At 63.9% G+C, this 19,502-nt stretch overlaps 2 protein-coding genes across 2 annotated transcripts; one reads left to right on the plus strand and one right to left on the minus strand.

Moving 5' to 3' along the window:
• The first annotated feature begins 8,848 nt into the window (after positions 1-8,848).
• Positions 8,849-10,830, plus strand: GDF15 (growth differentiation factor 15). Its single transcript, XM_074928210.1, has 2 exons — positions 8,849-9,185; positions 9,863-10,830. The coding sequence occupies exons 1-2, from the start codon at positions 8,849-8,851 to the stop codon at positions 10,672-10,674; spliced, it is 1,149 nt and encodes a 382-aa protein (XP_074784311.1). The 3' UTR covers positions 10,675-10,830.
• Positions 10,831-12,252: 1,422 nt separating this feature from the next.
• Positions 12,253-14,880, minus strand: LRRC25 (leucine rich repeat containing 25). Its single transcript, XM_074928037.1, has 2 exons — positions 13,972-14,880; positions 12,253-13,135 (listed from the first exon to the last, which is right to left on the minus strand). The coding sequence occupies exons 1-2, from the start codon at positions 14,871-14,873 to the stop codon at positions 13,015-13,017; spliced, it is 1,023 nt and encodes a 340-aa protein (XP_074784138.1). The 5' UTR covers positions 14,874-14,880; the 3' UTR covers positions 12,253-13,014.
• Between the last annotated feature and the right edge of the window lie 4,622 nt (positions 14,881-19,502).

Here is a 19,502-nt window from a genome sequence, read left to right on the forward strand (position 1 = left end):
TGGAAGCTGCTGAGGTGCGTCGAGCTTGAGTGCTGTTGCGTGCTGCTTTCCCTGAGAGTGAGTTGTTAACCCTGGAGCTCTCCTCCTGTCTTCCAACAGCATCTTTTCGCTGTGCCAGGCTGCTTCATCGCTATCAGCTGAGTGCTGCTGGAGGCCGGCTGCCACCACGGCTGCCTTTCCGAGGACAGGCACAAATCAGAGAATCCAAAGCCCTTGAAGCTCCTCCAGTCCCACCATGACCCTCCCCCTGACCGTTCCCAACTCCCCCAGATCCCTCAGCGCTGGCTCAGCCCGACTCTTCAACCCCCCCAGGGATCCCGGGGACTCCCCCCTGCCCTGGGCAGCCCATTCCAACGCCCAACAGCCCCTTCTGCACAGAAATCCTTCCTCAGAGCCAGCCTGACCCTGCCCTGGGCAGCTTGAGGCCATTCCCTCGGGGCCTGGCGCTGGGGCCTTGGCTCCAGAGACTCATCCCCCCTCTCTGCCCCCTCCTGGCAGGGAGTTGCAGAGGGCCAGGAGGTCTCCCCTCGGCCTCCTCTTCTCCAGACTGAACCCCCCCAGTTCCCCCAGCCGCTCCCCAGCAGACCTGTGCTCCAGACCCTGCCCCAGCTCCGTTGCCCTTCTCTGGCCACGCTCGAGTCATTCAATGGCCTTTTTGGGGTGAGGGGCCCAACACTGAACCCAGGAATCGAGGGGCGGCCTCCCCAGTGCCGAGCCCAGGGCTCAGATCCCTTCCCTGTCCCTGCTGGCCACGCCAGTGCTGACACAAGCCAGGATGCCGTTGCCCTCCTTGGCCCCCTGGGCACACGGCTGGCTCCTGATCAGCCGGCTGGCAACCAACTCCCAAGGTCCCGCTCTGATTCACAGCTCTCCAGCCACTCCTCCCCAGGCCAAAACACAAGTCCTGTGTGAGCTGCTCCCAGGCTGCTACCCTGTTCCTGCTGCCACTGGTCCTGACTGGGAGCAAACTGGTGCGATGGGGAGGACTGGTGCCACCAGATGGTGCTGCCATACAGCCAGAGCTTGCACAGCGTCGAGCCTGGCCCGGGACAGCCTGGCACAGGTACAACACATGGACAGCTTCAGCTTGGTCCTGGGGGCTTCTGGTGGTCCCGACTGCCCCCACCTCTGGTGCTGCTGGGATGGGAGGAGCGGAGGCGTCACCAAGCGAAGGAACAGCAACTCGAGCAGCGATTGCACCGAGGATGTGGGACATTGAGCGTTTGCCCCTCGCCAGCTGCTCTGCAGAGCAGGTTGGACGTCGCATTTATCACCTCAAGGCACGGCTTTGCTAAGACCGAGGGGTAAAGCTAAGCAAAGCTAAAGCCCAGAGCCAGCCCAGCGTAGCGAGGTGGGAAGGTGTGAGAGACAAGAAACCAGGCCTGTGAGAAACTAAGACAAACAACCTGGGAAAGCAAAAGTTGAGGCTGATTGAAGAAATGCCTCAAACACTCGCAAGACAGAACTCTGAGTCACGGGGTGCATGCTGTGGAGGCCGAAGCTGATAACGCTGCCCGAGGTAGCTGGGGGAGAGAGCCCTGTGGAGACAGGACGGCTCTGCCCTGGGGCACCTGGGCACATTTCAAGGGCCATGTGTCCGGTGAATGAACTTTGCTTGATTATCCACAAAATGCATATTAAAGTTGACACCCCTCAATATGCTAACGAGGGCTGTCATGATCATGCTAATGACATCATCCCATGAAACACCTTACCCCTCCCTATACATGGGATACGTAGCTCTGTGGGTCGACCTCGGGGACGGACCCAAGGAAAATGGGTATAAATCAAAGGGGGGAAGAAAGGGCTCTCTCTCTCTCTCTGTCCCTCTCCCTGCCCCCCCGACCGTCTGGAGAAAGCAGTGAAGTGAAGAAGACGAATGCCAGCGAAGAAGACGGCTGCCTCCTGGAACCCTCGCCGGCGGGATCAGCGCAGAAACCCAGACTGGTGATCTGTATCCCCCCATTCCCTCTATCTCCCTCTTTTCCTTTTCTATTAAGAAATGCAAAGCATATTACATTGCTCGCCACAACTTGCTCTGTACTTAGCCATTTATCATGTGTTCAATTAGTACATTGTAGGTAGTTAATAAATGCTTGAACTTGGAGACTTGTTGTCCGCTCCAATTGGGGATTTGCGAATCTGAGTCACTTGTCCCCCTCGTCGGAGCGGGACGTGACAGAAGGGGCTCGGGGAGGTCACGCTGTGGTCCTTGCCCAAAAGCTGGCCCCTGCTCTGGAGAGTTAACGGTGCTTTTTGACTGGAGGGGCGATCAGAAAGGAAAACGTGATGGTTCTTTTTGAATCTCTGCTTTTCCTGTCTTTTTTCAATGCCCTAGCTCTGGGAACATTTGGTTGGTTGGTTGTTTTTTTTTTTTCCTGAGCTGCCCACGAGTTCTCCAGCCTTTTCTTCAGAGCTGGAGCACTGTGGTGTTCTGCTTTTGTTAGACTCGTTGATCCCAGCACGCGACGGGCACCGGGGAGCTTCAAGATCTTCCTCAAACGTGAGCCAGGACGTGCTCTCCCCGGAGAGAACACAGGCTCTCCCATGAGCCAGCCCCCGATGAAATCACTCCTGGTTTAATTTGCTTTATAAGGTGATAAGCTTTTCCTGCAAGGCGGTGTTTCCAGAGTGATGTCATGCTGTTGGGTAAAGCCCCGTGTCAGTGAGTTCGTTTTGCAACCGGAACTCTCCGGAGGGAGAGATCGAAGGTTTCTCTGCTTGGCGGTGAGGAAGCTCATCCCAGAGCATCCCGCTTGGGATTCTTGAATGCAGATCCAGAGAACTGGGGAGGAGATCTCTGCTGGACCGGCTCCTTATAGATCTTAATTTTTTTTTCTTGTAACAGCCTGCTCTATTCCCCATCTTTTCTTCCTCCGGCCCTCCAAACCCTTAGTAAATGAGGTGGGATTTTTGGGCCGCCTCCATCTGGCAGGCTGCTTGCCCTCCGCGTTTTCCCAGCTTGCAAATCAAAGCTGACCTCAAGCGAAGGTGCTGGAGAGCCCACCCTCCCTTACAGCCGCTGCCGAAGGGCTCCCCAGAGCTTCACTCCCAAGCTCGCAGCTGCGGATCTGGTGCAGGGGAATGGCTGGAATTTCCTGCCCGCTCCGAGCAGCCCGCGCTGCCTTCAAGTGGAGGCATGTGCGGGCAGGTCCCGGGTCAGGGTTTGCTGCCTCTTGCACCCTGGGCTGGACGGCTGGGGATGGACACGCTCCCAGTGCAGCGCAGAATTCCCAGTGTGAGGTTTCCATGCCAGGGGTGATGCTCTGGCCGAGTATTTCCCCGTGCCAGGGCTCCTCACTGTGGCATTTCAGCCACGTTTTTCTTCCTCTGCTGCTTGGAGGTACCTCATGGTCTGGCTCCAGCATTCCAGGAGATACAAATGAATATTCACCACCTACCTCTGCTACGGACTGGGGTTTTCTTGATCATTTCCCAACCAGCATCACGGCTCAGGCCTGGGGGAAAGTCTCTTTTTGCTGCTCATCTCAGCTGCTTCCCGCTGCGGTGGCAGCTCTGGTGTGGGAGCAGCGTGCCCTGTGTACTCAGCCCTTCCCCGTGTCACACTCCGGTGACTAATTCCCTCCTGATGGACACAGAAGCCTGATCCATGCCCAAGTTCACAAATAAATTTATTTCTGTTGGAGGTTAGACTAACAGCAACCTCGCTTAATTCTGCAGCAGCTTTCATTCTCAGCCCTCATCCAAAATAGTGCCTCGTGCTTAAAAAAAAAAATCCAGACTTTTAAAATCCTACAGTTTTAAGGAGCTTTCGGGGTTGTCCTTCCCTTGTGGCATCTCCTGAGGCTTTCCTTGGTAAAAGTGATGCTGTTCTGGGCTGTGCCTACATTGGGTTTGATTTCCTTCATCTATTTTCCACCCTGTACTGGAAAGCTTTTTTGGAGGGAGGATTTAGAGCTCGCCTGGGTCCCTCCTGAGCGTGGCTCGGAGCCTGCGTGAAGGCAGGTCCCTGGTTAGAGCTGCAGCTTTCGCTCTGTCGCTGCCTTGTGCTTCACTCCTGGGCTCAGCGCCGCCGTCCGAGGGAGCACGAAGCTCCCTAAAGCCTCAGCCTGGGGCTTCCTGCTGGATCCACACTCAAAATGGAGCTGAAGGGCTGTTTTGGCATGTCAGAGGGGTGAGACGTGTCCCCTGTTTGAACAGAAAGAGACTCACACCATCAAAAAAGCTTCTTTTTTTAAAGCTGCTTCTCAACAACCATCACTTCTATCCAGCCCAGGCTGAGCCTGTTGCTGGCGCAGATGATGCTCTCGAGGCATTACACCGTATTTATGTCTGCCGAAGCAGAAACACCACTGCGGGCTGTAAAGCATCCTAGAGGCCAGAGCCAACCTGTAAATCTGTCTGTCCAGGGAGCCTGTTTCAGGAAAGATGCTCGTTGCGAGCGGAGAACTTCCTCATGCCGAAAGCGTGGCTGGAAGGGAGGTGGCTGAGGCAGCGGGTGAGGGTCTCTCAAGTGAGGTTTCCATTTTTGGCCGTTATTGGAATGATTTCCTGCGCTGCCCGGGCTGAGGGGGCTGGGAATTCGAGTTAATCGTTGACCACGGGTGCGGTAGAGGCAGAAATGTCTTTGTCCAAGTGGAGCAGAAGTCTCATTTTTAGCAGATGCTGTAAACTTGCAGCAGAGGAAGAAAAATGTGATTCCAACTGTGACAGAGCAAAAGCTGCTTTTTGTTCACCTGACCCGTCCTGTTTGTTTTTTTATTTAGAAACGTCTAAAGGTCAATAGAGCTTTCACTCTGCCGATTCATTGTGACACTGGCCAGCGCTGGGAAAACACGGGATGAGCTTCCCAAACATCCCACGCTGGCAGTGGAGGGAGAGCCCGCACCCCCCATCCCTCTGCGCCCATTCCCAGACCTGAAATGAGACGGGATGGAACAACCCTTGGCCATGATGTGACCGATGGGTTGCCTCAGAGGCCGGCTGGGTTTTTCCCCCTTCACCGAGGCTTTTCTCACCCTGAATTACTCCTGGAAGTGCTGAAGCTGCCTCCAGCCACCAACTTCCCTAGAGACCAAGCCCTGAGAGCTGCTTGGAGCTTCATGTGGTGGCAGCAGATACGGGAAGCTGCGCTGCTCTTCCCTTCTTAGCCCTTGGCTGAAAAATGCACTGTGGGAGAGTGTTATCTACCTCGCTTGCAGTAGTTTGCAGGAAATAACCCCCTCCAGCATCCGATTTGCTCAACCCAAGTAGTTCTGGGGAGCACGGGAGGTTCTGTAGCTCATGGGGAGCACCCGGCCTTGCAGCGTGATGACGATGGGGTGCTGTAACCTCCCTCTGTCCGTCCCGAGCCTGATGTGTGCCCCCTCTCGGGGGCGGGGGTTTGGCTTTTATCAGAGCCTTTTCAGGAGCCGCTTGCTCAACGGCCACCAAGAACTGCTCGACCTAAAATCTGAAGGGCAGCACTTCCCGTCATGTCGCTTGCGATAACGGACGCTGCAAAAATAACTGAGGTTTCTGCAAGAGCCTGTGGGCGAGAAGCCGCGGGGAAGTTTTGTGCTTTTGTGGGGAATCGAAGCCCTTCGGAGCTCCCTCATCTGCTCTGCTCTCCCCCCGGGCTGGGGGAAGCTGCAGGGGGAGCAGAGTGGGGCCGAGTCCTCAGCCACGATCTCTTCAAGCAGTTTCATGCGAGGAGCCACGAAGCTCCGGTTGCACGTGGCCGCTGTGGGCTCGTCCCGCAGCCCAGCGCGGTGCCGGGAGCTTCTCCAGGCCCTCTCCGAGCCCTCCTCGAGTTGGTTCAAGCTCAGGGCTGCAGCCGGCCTGCATTTCATGGGGAAGTGACTAATGTTCACGTTCCCCTTCTTGTTTCCTTTGGTGTTTAATCTCAGCATTTGCAATGTGGCTTTTTTCCCCAGCGCTGGCTCAGCTGGGAGCCGCGGGTGGCTCTGGGGATGGCAGCGAGCACCTGCCACATCCCCCACCACGCTCCCAGGCCATCACCTCTTGTCTGGAGATGGAGAGAAGGCGAAAAGATTATTTACGTCTTTCCAGGCTCAGGTTTTCCTGGACTTTCTAGCAGCCTTTCCAGCCACTGGCACCCACTTGATGCTTTAATCCCCCAAACCCCCAGTTTCTCTCCCGCTCGCTGCGTGCAGAGGAGTGACAGCACCAGGGCATCAGCTCCTCCTCACCCTCAGCCCCTGGCTCATCCCCTCCGAGGTCTGGGAGTCCCCAGCCACCAGCAATCCCGTGGCCAAGCACTCCCGTGAATCTAGATCCAGGCAGGTGAGAGCTGCGCTGCGGTTGTACCTTGCCGAGGGATGCGCGTCGGATGCGTTAACTGGAGAGGAACCTGCATCCCCCCTGGGAAATCGGAAAAATCGGCCCTTCTGATGCAAGAGGACCGGAGGAAACGTGGGATGCTGTTTACGCGCGGGGCCGAGGTCGTGCAATCGCATCTTACAGGCTGGTGAGGACACGCTGGGACATTTCATAACAGGCCGCTCGGCGTCCCCAACCGCTGCTCTTAAAACCCAAGTTTTATGGCTGCTGCTGGACTGTAAATCTCCGACTTCCATGGCTGGCGCCTTTCGGGGGAAAAACATCCGGCTTCGGCAAACTTTGATGGTGTCTGAGCGCGAGCCACCGTGCGTCACTCGTGGATGGGGCTCGTACCACGCAACGCGCCCACGGTTAGAAAATTCATTGCAAAAGCAGAACTTCAGGATTTAGGGGTTTGCTGGGTCTTGCTCAAGGGCCAGGCAGTGGGTCGGGGCCTCTTCCTGCGCCCGGACACGCTGCACGGCTCCGATTTGGCTTCGGACAAGCACGTTTGACACCTTGCAGGTGGTGGAGGGTGTTGGTGGCCGGGCTGGTTCCTGCTGGGGGCCCGGAGATGTTTGGGGCAGGGGTGCTGGTGTGACAGTTCTGCCTCGGGGTCTCTCCTGGAGGTTTGAGGTCCTCCTGGGGTGATGCTCCCTCTTCCCTGGATTGCGGGGGGCTGAAGGGTTGCAGCCACCCCAGCTGATAAAATCCCCAGGAGAGGGGATCACAGTGGGGCTTGGTGATCCCCAGAACTCCTCGAGGATCCCACAGCTCTGGCTGGAACAAAATCACCCGCTGAGGAGCCAGTGCCTGGACCAGCTCCCTGAAGGAAGATGCTCCAAGGAGGCTCATCTGGGGCGGGGGGGGGGGGCTCATCCCAGCTGCTGGGGGGACGGGTGACGTGCCACCTGTGACAGCAGCAGGACGGTGCCCAACTCCACATGGGATGAAGCACCTGAGATAAACCCGGCCCTGAGGTTTCCACGTGAGACACGCGTGGGGTTTCTTTCCAAGCTGGAGGCTCTAAAAGCAGCGTGAAATGGTGCGAGGTCTCTTGGTGGGCTCCTCCTGCCTCCTCCTCGTCCATCCCTCTGCAAGAACGGATCAGAGCAGGGCAGAGGAGCCGGACGCGGGGCGATCCCCTCCACGTGACGCTGCCCGTGCTGACAGACTTCTCCACTCACGTGTTTTAGGGTGAAACGTTCGGTCTCGGTTTTGCCTCAGGCAACCCCATGAGAAACTGGGTGAGAAAGGCAGGAGTAAGGCTGGTGCCGGGCTCCCGAGGAGGAGCAGAGGATAAACAGCCATAAATCACGGGATTACTGTGAGCACGTTCATCCCGTGGTGGGAGCACGGTTAAAGACCGTGTCTCAACGTCAGGACATTTGGGAACAGCCTCGCCTGTCCCGGCCAGTGCCGGGGTGGACCTATCCATTGCCTCACCCGACCCGGGATTTCTCATCCCTCTGCTCCCATCCACCCACATTTTTTTGGTCAAAGCATCCCTAAGGAGAAGACAAGAGGCGGGTGGTCCCACACCGGCCTTGGTGGCTTGTTCCCACCGCGGGTTTTCTCGTCCCCGGCGCACGGGCAGCCCCGGGCTGGCACGGCGCTTCCCACCGCACGTGGCCCCGCTGGATCCGCGCCACCCCGGCCTGCCCGGCGCCATCCCAACCACCTTCGGGCTGCCCAGGGATGATGTAACCCCGGCTGACATTACTTCAGGAGAGACTAAACCCAGGGCAGAGCCATCCCCCAGCCGCACCGGCTGCACAGAGGAGCCGCTGCCACCAGCGGGGCTGCGGGTGGTTTGGTGGGACAAGGTCCAACACTGATCCACTCCCTCCTCTGTGCATGTGCCAGCGTGAGCCAGGCTGCCCGGCCGCCGCTTCCCGGCTCCGCTTCTGCTTCCGTGAGGGGTTTTAGGGAACGGGCTGAGTCCCTGGCTCAGCCCCACGCGATAACAGGGATCCATGTGCCAACGGGGACCGGCACGAGGTGAGGGACGGAGAAGGCAGCCAAGGATACAGGGATGGACAAGCCGTGACATCGCCTGCCCGCACATCGTCCTCTCTCCATCACCCCCTGCCACCAGCTCTGCCACCACCAAGGCCGTTGGACGTTGCCCGTGGCCACTTGCCCCTTACCAAGGGGGCAGGGGAGGTGAGGGGGATCCCCCGGGCCGTGAGCCGGCACGGTGATCCCTGGGGGAAAACGGGAGGTGGAAGGGAAATGTTTGCGTCTGAGAAAAAGTATGACATGTTTTTCATCTCCACAGCTGCAACCCAGCTTGCAAATCACTGTTAGAGCTCCCGTATGAAATCCCAGGCGGGGAGGACTGATTCCTGCGGGGTGTTTACTCCGGCGTCACCCGCCAGCAGCCTGGGACTGGGAGGGGGGACGGAGGGCGGGCAAAGTTCGGCTCCTATAAAGTCAGGTCTGGTCCAATTCATTCATTCCCCTGGCAGCATCGCCACGAGTGGCACGTCCAGCCTTTGCACGAGAGATTTTGCAAATAAATTCCGCCCCCCCCCCCACCGCGGGATCACCGGCTGCCTGCGCGATGCCGAGGGTGCTGTGGGATGACAGGGCCACCCTCACCTGCCTTCTGCTCCTGCTGCTGCTCGCCGGCGTGGAGCTGAGGCCCCCGCCGTGGGACGAGGACAAGCTCCAGCTGGAAGCCATCAAAAAGGGGATCCTGGAGCGGTTGGGGATGGCGGCCCCCCCCAGCACCCAGCACCGGCCGGACCAGGAGAGCATCCAGCGGGCGCAGCGGCTCTACCAGCAGAAAGTGGCCGAGCTGACGGGGAACGGGAGCCGGGAGGAGGAGGAGGAGGAAGAGGAGGAGGAGGAGGGAGCCATGCCCGGGACCAGGCGCCTGCATCGCCTGACCCCCACATGTAAGTGGCCGCTGCTCCACGCGCATCCCGGGACCCTCGTCCCCCCCGGGAACACACGCACACGTGTGTCCCCCAACGTGTCCCCGCTCGCACACGACAACCCGGCGTGTGCCGGGACATGACCGGGCATGAATCCTGGTGGCCTCCCTCATCCTTATCCCGGCTGCTTCCCTTGCCCGGGCAGTGGGGAGGAGCCGCTGTTGGAGCTGTTTTGCTTAAAAACACAAAACGCAGGAAATTTGGGATGCAAGCTTTGATCAGCGGGTGGGTGCCCAGAGCGGGGTTTGAGATGTTTCAGGGGGGCGAGGGGAGGGGAAGAGGGGAGGTGCCAGTCCTCGAGCCCCAGCTTGAGCCCCAGTTTGGGGTTTTATCTGGATCTGGGGTAATTTAGGGAAATGTTCAGCTCCTGCTGTCTCGGCACGGGGGGTGTGGGGTGGGGGTCGCACCAACGGGTCCTGGGGCACCTGCTCCGGCCCCAGCTGCCACCCCTCAGCGAGACCCGCAGGGGGTCCCTGGGAGACGGTGGGTCCCGAGTGATCCGAGGATGAGGATGGGGCTGAATCTCCCTCGGCCTCAACATCCCTCAGGATTGGGGTGATTCCCCGGAAGCGGCGCTTTGGCTGCCCACAGGAGCCTTGGCTGGCAGGACGGATCAACTGTCCCCTCTGTCTCCACAGTGCTGCGCTGGCCAGACACCCCTCAGGGACACCAGGACACCCCAGGAGACCGGGACCGCCCTGGAGACCAGGACCCCCATGGTCCCTACCGCTACCATCTTCTCCTCTCCCGCACCGAGACTTTCCACCGGCAGCTCCGGGTGGTGCAGGCGGAGCTGAAGCTCTTCAAGCAGTCGCTGGCATCGCCTGGCATGTCCCCGTTCGATGCCTCAGTGCCCCCCCGGGTCAGCATCTACACGCTGCAGGGGGCTCACGGGACCCCCCAGCTCCTGCGTAGCCAAGAGCTGGACCGTGATGCCCCGAGCCTGGACCTCACAGCGGCCGTCCAGCCCTGGGCTACCGGTCCCGAGGACACGCTGTGCCTGGAGTTGGCCTTCACGGCCAACGTCTCAGCCTTGCTGGCCACCTCGGGGGGCGAGACGCTGGTGCTGGAGGTGGAAACTCATGAGACCACGGGCCGGGGGGCCAGGAGAGCGCGGGGGCTGGAGGAGGAGTGTGGGAAGAGCGATGGGAAGTGTTGCCTCAAGTCGCTCAAGGTCTCCTTCCAGGACATCGGCTGGTCGGACTGGGTCATTGCCCCCAACAGCTACTACATGAGGTTCTGCGAAGGTTCCTGTCCCCACAACTACAAGCCGGCCAGCATGCACGCCCAGATCAAGGCCCGCATGCACTCCCTCTCCAAAGCCACCCCGCCGCCCTGCTGCGTCCCCGCCGGCTACGACCCCATGGTGCTGATGCACTACGACGGCGAGGGCCGGCTGGTCTCCACCCTCTTCGAGGACATGCTGGTCACCAAGTGCCACTGTGCCTGATGGCATCGCTCCCAGCGCCGACTGGGACCCGTCACCACCCGCATGGGGCAGCGCCTGACCGCCCCCCGGCAGCTCCAGCACCCCAAAAAACTGACCCCGTGGCACAAAATGCCTCCAACGCCAGCCCCGGCTCCGCTATTCGGCTCAGCCACAGGGTCTCTGGTTGTGACCCCCCCTCCACAAGCCACAATAACTTATTCCTCCCTCTCCTCCCTTATTTAAACCCGTATTTTATTTGGTAGGTGGATCCTTCCCACCCCAGAGAGCCCAAATGGGCTGGGGGGGGTCTGTCCTTGGGGTGGCCACATCCCTCCCCGTGTCTGAGCATCATCTCTGCTTAGAGACTTATTTATACAACACTTTTATTTATTGCTAATTTATTGTGTTTTATAGCAAAATATCTTTTTGGGAAAGGTTGCGGGTTTTTTTGGTGTGTATTTGTATTTTATATATGTCTATACAGCAGAAATAAAGTAATAATGTAAATGAATAAAGCGATGGGGACAGGGCTGCTGCCTGCTCCTCCTGCACAACTCCAGGGGTCTCTGACCGAAGCCCCGCAGCAGGTCGCCTTCGGGGGGGGCCCCCCACTCCCCAGGGAGCCGATTCCATCCGGATTTGCTGGTAAATCCTTACGGCTGCCCAGGCCCAGGCTGGCCCCATCCCCGCCCTGCCAGCGGGTGAGTAATGCCTGGGCGATGCTCCCAGGGACCTTTGAGTTGTTTGTGTCCTTGAGCTGGGTGCTGGGTGCAGCCTTGACCCCCCCCACCACCCCGGGCGGTGCAGCCACTGCCCAATTTCCAGGGATGTGGGACACCCCCCTGGGCACCAAGGGGTGGGGGAAACCCCAGCTCCCTCGGGCTCTGCCACCGCGGACGTCGGGGACATGCACCGTGTCCCCAAGGGACTCGGCACAGCTGGACGAGGTGGCTCTGCTGGTCCCAGGTCCTCTCTGGCCTGTCCCCTCTTCCAGCCCCTCCCAGGGGTGTCCTGGGCTGCCCCGGCCCCTTGGCAGCTCCCGGTGGGGACCTGGGTTTGAGGAATGTGGGATAAGGAGATGCCCACTCTGGGGATGGGGTCTGTGGGGACACCAGGGCTTGAGGGACATGGAATATGGGGACCTCCAGCCTGGGGATGGGGTCTCTGGGGACCAGGGCTTGGGGGACACGAGCTATGGGGACGTTCACTCTGCGCTCGTGGACTTGAGGGACCTGGGCTTCAGCGACCTCCACCCTGGGGACCTGGGCCAAAGTGACACGGGCTCTGGGGACCTGTCCTTGGGGGTCCTGGTCCACTGGGACCCCTGCTCTGGGGACACTGGCTCTGAGAGCTCCAGGGCCCCCAGGCCTCCCAGAGCTCCTTCAGGTTCAAGTTTACAGCCCCCCCCTGTGCTGGGATGTCCCTCATCGGGGCTGTCGGGTCATTAACAGATAACGAACGGCGGCTCTGCTCGGCTGGTGTCACCCCGCTGCTGCCCGAGGGACGGATCCAGCCCAGGAACGGCACCAGCCACCCCGTGTCCTGCCCTGGGGCTCCCAGCAGACCACGAGCTACACAAGTAATTTAAGATAATTAAGCCATTTAATGGGGCACGGTGGAGCAACACAAGGGCTGGAGCTCAGGGAACGACGCAGAGCTGGGGTGGGGGGGACACCAGGACAAGCCACAGGGTCCCCACATCCCCAGGCTGCTGGTCCCCTCGGGGTGCACAACCTGGCAGCTCAGGGAATATTAAAAAAAAAAAAAAAAAAAAAAAGTTGTTTTTTTTGCTCTGTTCCCCAAAGTGGCAGATTTAGCAAGAAAAGGGAGAGGGGTGCAGGCGACAGCGGGGTTGGTCCCCGTGCGCAGATGTCCCCAGCCGACGGCATGTCCCCAAGCGCACGTGCACCCTGACACTCGCCACTGGCAGACGAAGAAGGGGAAGAGGAACCGTGTGCCGCGGTCGCCCCCCGGCCCCCGGCTCTGTCAGATGGCCCCGGGGGGGCCCCACGCGTGTCCCCGGCCGGGACGGCGCCGCATGCCGGCTGCTGCGCTGAGGCGTCCCTGCGGTCGGTGGCCGGGGAGGAAGCGTCAGCCCTCGCCCCGCGGTAGGAACTGGGGCGAAGGAGGGGGCCTGGGGGGGGTAGATTAAAAAAACACCCCCCCCCTCCCCTTTGAGAAAGGTGTCCCTGGCGGGAGGTGTGCGTGGGGACCACGCGTGTCCCCGTCCCAACACTCATCCATGGGGAGCGCCCATCCCCGTCCCCTCTGGGCTGGGGGGGCGCAGGGAAAGGCCCTGGGGAGAAGCGTTGGTGGGAGCCAGAGCTCCACCCCGGCCCCCCCCCCCCCCCCTCCGGCCCCTCACTGGTTGGGGACGACGTAGATGTCCTCGCCGGGGCTCTGCGTGTTGGCGTAGATGGGCTGGTCCCCGTCGGCGGCCTCGCTCTCCAGGAAATAATCGTCATCCACTGGGCCCTGGGGGCTGGGGGGGACAGAGGGGTGGCACCCCCACACCGTGCCCAGGCTGTGGGGCAGGGTGGGGGGTGGCGGGTCCCCGGTGGGGGAGAGAATGACACGGGGTGGCTCTGGGTGGGGGGGAAAGGGGCTCAGCCCCGGCAAGGGCCTGGGCTGTGGGGATGGTGGGATGGGGACAGCACGGGATGGCACGGGTGGCACTGCGTGGGGTGACGTGGGGTGGCACGGGATGGCACGGGATGGCATGCATGGGACTGGATAGCATGGCACAGGATGGGATGGGATGGGAATAGGGATTGGGATGGGATGCGAAGAATTGGAATGGGATAGGATGAGTTGGGATGGGATGAGTTGGGATGGGATGAGTTGGAAAGGGATGGGATGAGTTGGGAAGGGATGAGTTGGGATGGGATGAGTTGGGATGGGATGGGATGAGTTGGGAAGGGATGAGTTGGGAAGGGATGGGATGAGTTGGGAAGGGATGAGTTGGGATGGGATGAGTTGGGAAGGGATGAGTTGGGATGGGATGAGTTGGGATGGGATGGGATGGGATGAGTTGGGATGGGATGAGTTGGGAAGGGATGAGTTGGGATGGGATGAGTTGGGATGGGATGAGTTGGGAAGGGATGAGTTGGGATGGGATGGGATGAGTTGGGAAGGGATGAGTTGGGATGGGATGAGTTGGGATGGGATGGGATGAGTTGGGATGGGATGAGTTGGGATGGGATGAGTTGGGATGGGATGGGATAACGTGGCACAGCACGGCATGGGACAACGAGGCATGGCAGAGCAGGAAGGGGACGGGCCACACCCCGAGCAGCATCCCCCGCGCCAGAGCCTCACCTGACCCGCTCCTCCGGCCACCCCGGTGTCCAGCCCCGCGCGGCGGCCGCGGCGGTGCAGGTGCTCACGAAGACGTTCTCGTAGTCGGGCGCAACACCGGCGGCGCCGGTCTCGGTGGCCCGGCTGATGTAGCGGGGCTGCCCGTGGGCCGCGGCGGACTCCCACTTGCCCGACCCCGCTCCACCAACACCAGCGGCCGCTTTCCTCCGCCGGTAGCAAACCCCGGCGACGACCACCAGCAGCACGGCCACGCCGGCGGCCACCCCGGCGGCCACCCCGGCCACCAGCCCCACGTTGCCGTGGCATTCGCGGGCGTGAAAATCGGTGACGTTGAAGGAGTCGTGGTGGTCCGTGATGCAGCGGCACCAGGGCCCCGAGCAGCCGGGCTGGGAGCAGGCGCAGGGGGCCAGGACGCTGCCCACCACGTCGCAGCGGCACGGCACGGCCAGGTGCCACAGGCCGGCCTGGAAGGCGGTGGGGGGCACGGCGGGCAGGGGGTTGCCCTCCAGCCGGAGGCTTCGCAGAGCCGTGGCGTTGGTGAAGAATCCGGCCGGTAGCTCCCGCAACTGGTTGTGCTGGAGCTGGAGGTGCCGCAGCCCCCGCGCCCGGCTCAGGAAGGCGGCCGGCAGGTCCCGCAGCCGGTTGTGGGACAAGTCCAGGTCCTCCAGCGCCGGCCCGACGCGGGATGAGGGGCTCAGCGCCGCGATGCCGTTCCGGCTCAGCCCCAGCCGGCGCTGCCGCCCGAAGGGGCCCCAGTCCAGCTCCGCACAGTGGTGGCTACTGTTGGCCAAATCCAGCTCGGCCGGGGCGTCCGGTGGCACCTGGAAGCAGGGGGGCGAGGGGGCCGCGGGGCGCAGCACCAGCAGCAGCAGCAGCACGGGGGGGGCTGCAGGGTGCCCCATGGCCCCTCCAGCGCCGGGCGCCTGCGTGGGAAACGGGGGGGTCAGCAACGCCCGCCTGAGCGCGGACCCCCCCCAATTCCCACCGAGCCGCCCAGTGCAGCCCAGGCTGGCGCCCACCCCGCCGCCTCCCTCCCCGGGCAGGGCAGCACCCGGGGGGCCCAGGGGGTGGTTTTTATCCCCCCCCCCCCCCCCAGCACCCCAACTTGCCTGCGCTGCGGTCGCGCTCTGCCTGGTGCAGGCGGGGGTGCGGGAAGAGGAACAGGCGGGTCCTGCTGCCTCGTGTCACCGTGTCACCCTGCCAGGGCGTAGCCAGCCCCGGGGGGGGCAGCACCCCCCACCTCAGCACCCCCCGGCCGCCGCCGGACCCCCCCGGCCCTTCCCTGGGTGCTGCGGGCTCTGACCCCCCCCCCCCCCCCCCGCCTGAGGGCCCTGGGGGGAGCCCGGGGCCGGGGGGGGGGATCTCAGGGCTGGGGGGGGCCCCCACGGCCTCACGTGTCCTTGACACCCCCCCCCCGGGCACACGCAGACATGCACACGCTGCTGCACACGCATGTAGGTGCACACGCACCCCACGTAGGCTCGAGGGCACTTGTGTGCACGCACGCGCCCGGACACGCGTGTACTGCCACACGCACACACATGCACTGCCACGCACACATGTACTGCCCCATGCGCACGCGTGTACTGCCGTGCACACGTGCTGTCCCGCGCACACGCATGTACTGAGGCACGTGCGTACTGCCATGCGCACGCGTGTACCGCCACACAACGCACGCACTGCCACACACATGTACTGCCACACGCATACGCATGCACTGCCGCGCACACATGTACTGCCACACGCACACGTGTGTACTGCCACGCACACATTTGCTGCCACACGTACTGACACACAGCCGTGTGTACTGCCACACGTACACACATGCACTGCCACACACACATGTGCTGCCACACACACACCGTCACATGCGCACACGCCTACTGCCACACGCACACGCATGTTCTGCCCCCCCCCCACGCGTGCACAGCCGCGGTGCCCAGTGACGGGGTCGGAGCAGGGGCTGGGGGGGGTCCGGCTCTCAGCTCCCACGGGGGCTCTGCGCAGGGGTGCCCCCACCCCCCCCGTGGGACACCCCTTGTGAGGGGACCCCAGGGCTGGGCCGGAGGGCTCCGGGCGGGGGGGGTGTCCCCATCGTCCCCCCCGGTGCCTTCCACTCCCGTCAGTGTCCTCTGTCCCCCCCCAACCTTCGTGTCCATCCCCCCCACCCCGTGCCCGGGGCCCCCCTTCGGGTCCGTGTCCCTCCGTGTCCCCCCCTCGGGTCCGTGTGTGTCCCCCCCCCCCGCCATGTCCCTACACCCCACCCCTTTGACTCTGTGCCCACCCCCTCGTGCCCGTGTCCCTCCGTGACCACCGTCCTCCGCGTCCGTCCCCCCGTGTCAGCGCCCCTCCACACCCGCCCCCTCGCGTTCGCGTCCCCCCCCGTGTGTCCTCCCCCCCCCATGCCCACCCCTCGCGTCTGTCTCCACCCTCTCATGTCCGCGTCCCTCCGTGTCCATGCCCACCCCCTCGTGTCCCCGTTCCTCCACGCCCCCCCCCCCCCCCCCGTGTCCCCCGCCTCTCCTCCACCCCACGCTGGCCCCACCGCCTCCTCCTTCTCTCTGCCATCGCCCTTTTAAGAGCGGCGGACGCGAGCGGGGGGGGGGGGGGCGCGGCGTTGCTGGAACAGCCGCGCGGGGGGAGGCGGCGGCGGCGGCGCGGGGACCCCCGGCCCGGCGCGGCGGTTTCAAGCTCCCCCGCGGGCGCGGGGCCGGAGCCGCCGGGGCCGGGGCCGGGGCCGGGATGGCGGCGGGGAACCGGGACCGGGGCCGGGGCCGCTGACAGCCGGTGTCGCGCCGCCGCCCCAGCATGTACGCCAAGGGCAAGGGCTCCGGCGTGCCCTCGGACGGCCAGGCCCGCGAGAAGTGAGTGCGGCGGCGGGCGCGGGCCGGGGGCGCGGAAGTTTGCCGGGGCGGCCGCCGGGGGAGCGGGGATGGAGGAGGAGGAGGAGGAGGGGAGGAGGAGGAGGAGGAGGAGGGGGGAGCGGGGGGGGGCGGGCGGACCCCCGCGGCCCCGCCCCGCCGGGGCGCACCGGCAGCCGCCGCGGGGCAAGCGGGAGCCGTCGGGGTTCAGCCGGACACCGGGGACACCGGGAGCCCCGATGTGCCCCGGGCCGCGGCATCCTCCGGGAGACGGGATGTGCCCCCCCCCCGCGCCTCGCCCCCGGGCCCTGCCATGGCCCCGGGGCACCGGGAGCAGAGACGTCGTCTCCTCTCCGGGCCCTGCCATGGCCCTGGGGCACCGGGAGCGGGGATGTGTGTCCCCCCCACCGGGGCACCGGGAGCCGACATGCCTCCCCCCTCCGGGCCCTGCCATCGCCGGGGCAGCGGGAGCCGGGATGTGTGTGTGTGTCCCCCCGGGCCCTGCCATTATCCCGGGGGCACCGGGATGTCCCCCCCACCGGGGCACCGGGACCCGACATGCCCCCCCGCCCCCCCGCTCCTGGCCCTGCCATCGCCGGGGCAGCGGGAGCGGGGATGTGTGTGCCCCCCATCCCCCGGGGCACCGGGCACCGTGACCCGGCATCCCCGGCGGTGCCGTCCCGGTGCTCGGGGCCGCCGCTGTCCCCGGGGGCACCTGCCGGAGCCGGGGGGGCCGGGCTGCACCCCCGCCGGTCCCGTTCGCCCCTGCCGGGGGGGTGACGGCGCACCGGGACGGGTCCCCAGCAGGTCCCCGGGGACACCCGCGGTGGCCGCTTGCCCCGCGTGGGCCGTGTCACCCGTCCGTGGCTCGGGAACCGGGGCGGCCCCCCGGGGGATGGCGCCGGTGGGACTCGGTGTCACCGGGGGGTCCCTGTGTCCTTTGCAGGGCGGTGACATCCAACCCCCCTCATTAGTCCCACGAGTTAACGTCGGGGGGGGGGGGGGGGGCATCCTGTGGCACTTGGGGGCTTCCCCTAATTCCGGGGGGGCCGGGGGGCGCAGGGAGCACCCCGGGGGTGGCGTGTCCCGGGGGGGGGACACACGGGGGGGCTGCGCCCGGTCCTGACACCCCGTCCCCGCAGGCTGGCGCTGTACGTCTACGAGTACCTGCTGCACGTGGGGGCCCAGAAATCAGCCCAGACCTTCCTGTCGGAGGTAAGAAACTGGGGGGGGGACACACACACCCCACACCCCCCCCCCTTCCTGACCCCCCCCATCCCATGGACTTGGGGTCCTGCAGCCCCCGGAGCTCTCTGAGCCCATCCCCGGGGTGTCAGGCCTGGCAAGGCAATGCCTGACACCCCCCCCCAAAAAAAAACCCCAAACAAACAACCCTGTGCCCCCCCCCCGGCGTTTTCCACAGATCCGATGGGAGAAGAACATCACGCTGGGCGAGCCCCCCGGCTTCCTGCACTCCTGGTGGTGGTGAGTTGTGGGAGGGGGGGGCAAAGGGGGGGGGTACACGCGCCCCCCCCCTCAATTTCCCCGCGCTGCTGCCGCCACATCACCTCGTACCCCATAAACCTGCCGCTCTGCTTTTCCCATCAGCGATTTCGGGGCCCCCCCTCGCTGCCTTCCTATCCCGCCCCCCCCCGCCCGGCCCCTCCAGATGGATCCAATTTGGCACCAAGTGTCGGGGGGGGGCAGAGCGGGGGGGGTCCCAGCGCTGGGGCTGGACCCCCTGCACCCGCTGTGGTGGGGAGGGGGGGGGACCCCAGCAGAGCACCCTTGGTTGGGGGGTGTGTGTGTGTGTGGGGGGGGTGATGATGAGGATGCTGGGAGCGGGGGGGGGGGGTGTCACCCCATGGGTTGGCATCATGCCGGGGGTCTTGCCCCGGCGGGGGGGGGCTGTGGGGGGGCCCTCAGCGGGGCGCAGGATGCGGCCGTGCCGGGCGCCGCGGTGCCGCCGCGTTCAGCCATTTCCAATAAACGATTAGTTGGTGATTTATGGGGGGGGGACACACGTACGCACACACACAGAGCAGGGCTGGCGAGGGGGGGGGCACGGCGCCTGCCAGGCCATTAACCCCCCGCTGCCGGCACCCGGCACCACACCCCAAACCGGAGCGTGGCGGGGGGGGGGGCACCCAGAAGCAGAGCTTGGGGGGTAGCGGGGGGGGTCACACACACCCACTGGCCCATCCCAGTGCCATGGAGGATGGGGGGGGGGGGCTGGGGGCTGCGGGGGACCCCCCTTTATCCTGCCCCCCCCGGGATGCTGCAGCCTGATGTAAAGTCCCAGGAATTTGGGCTCCGGCCGTAGCGACCGTTTCCAGGGGAAAACAGGCGGCAGCGCCGGAGCCGGGAGGCCCCCGCCACGCCGGGGGCAGGGGGGGACACACACACACGCATACAGAGCACCGGCCCCCCCCCCCGCGTCGTGTCCCCCCCCCCCCGCCATCCATCAGTGTCGCGAGTGTGCCCGGGCTCAGCCGGGCGCTGGGGGGGGACGCGGGGCACAGCAGGCCAGGGCAGTCGTTGAGGGGGGGGATAGGAATGCTTTTTATTTTTTTTAGGGGGGGGGGGGTTGTCCTGACCCGCTCTTTGTGTGTGTCTGTCCCCCCCCCACACCCCCCCAGCGTCTTCTGGGACCTGTATTGTGCCGCTCCG

The sequence above is a fragment of the Athene noctua genome, chromosome 27 (assembly GCF_965140245.1).
Source record: "Athene noctua chromosome 27, bAthNoc1.hap1.1, whole genome shotgun sequence".
NCBI classification, from domain to species: Eukaryota; Metazoa; Chordata; class Aves; order Strigiformes; family Strigidae; genus Athene; species Athene noctua.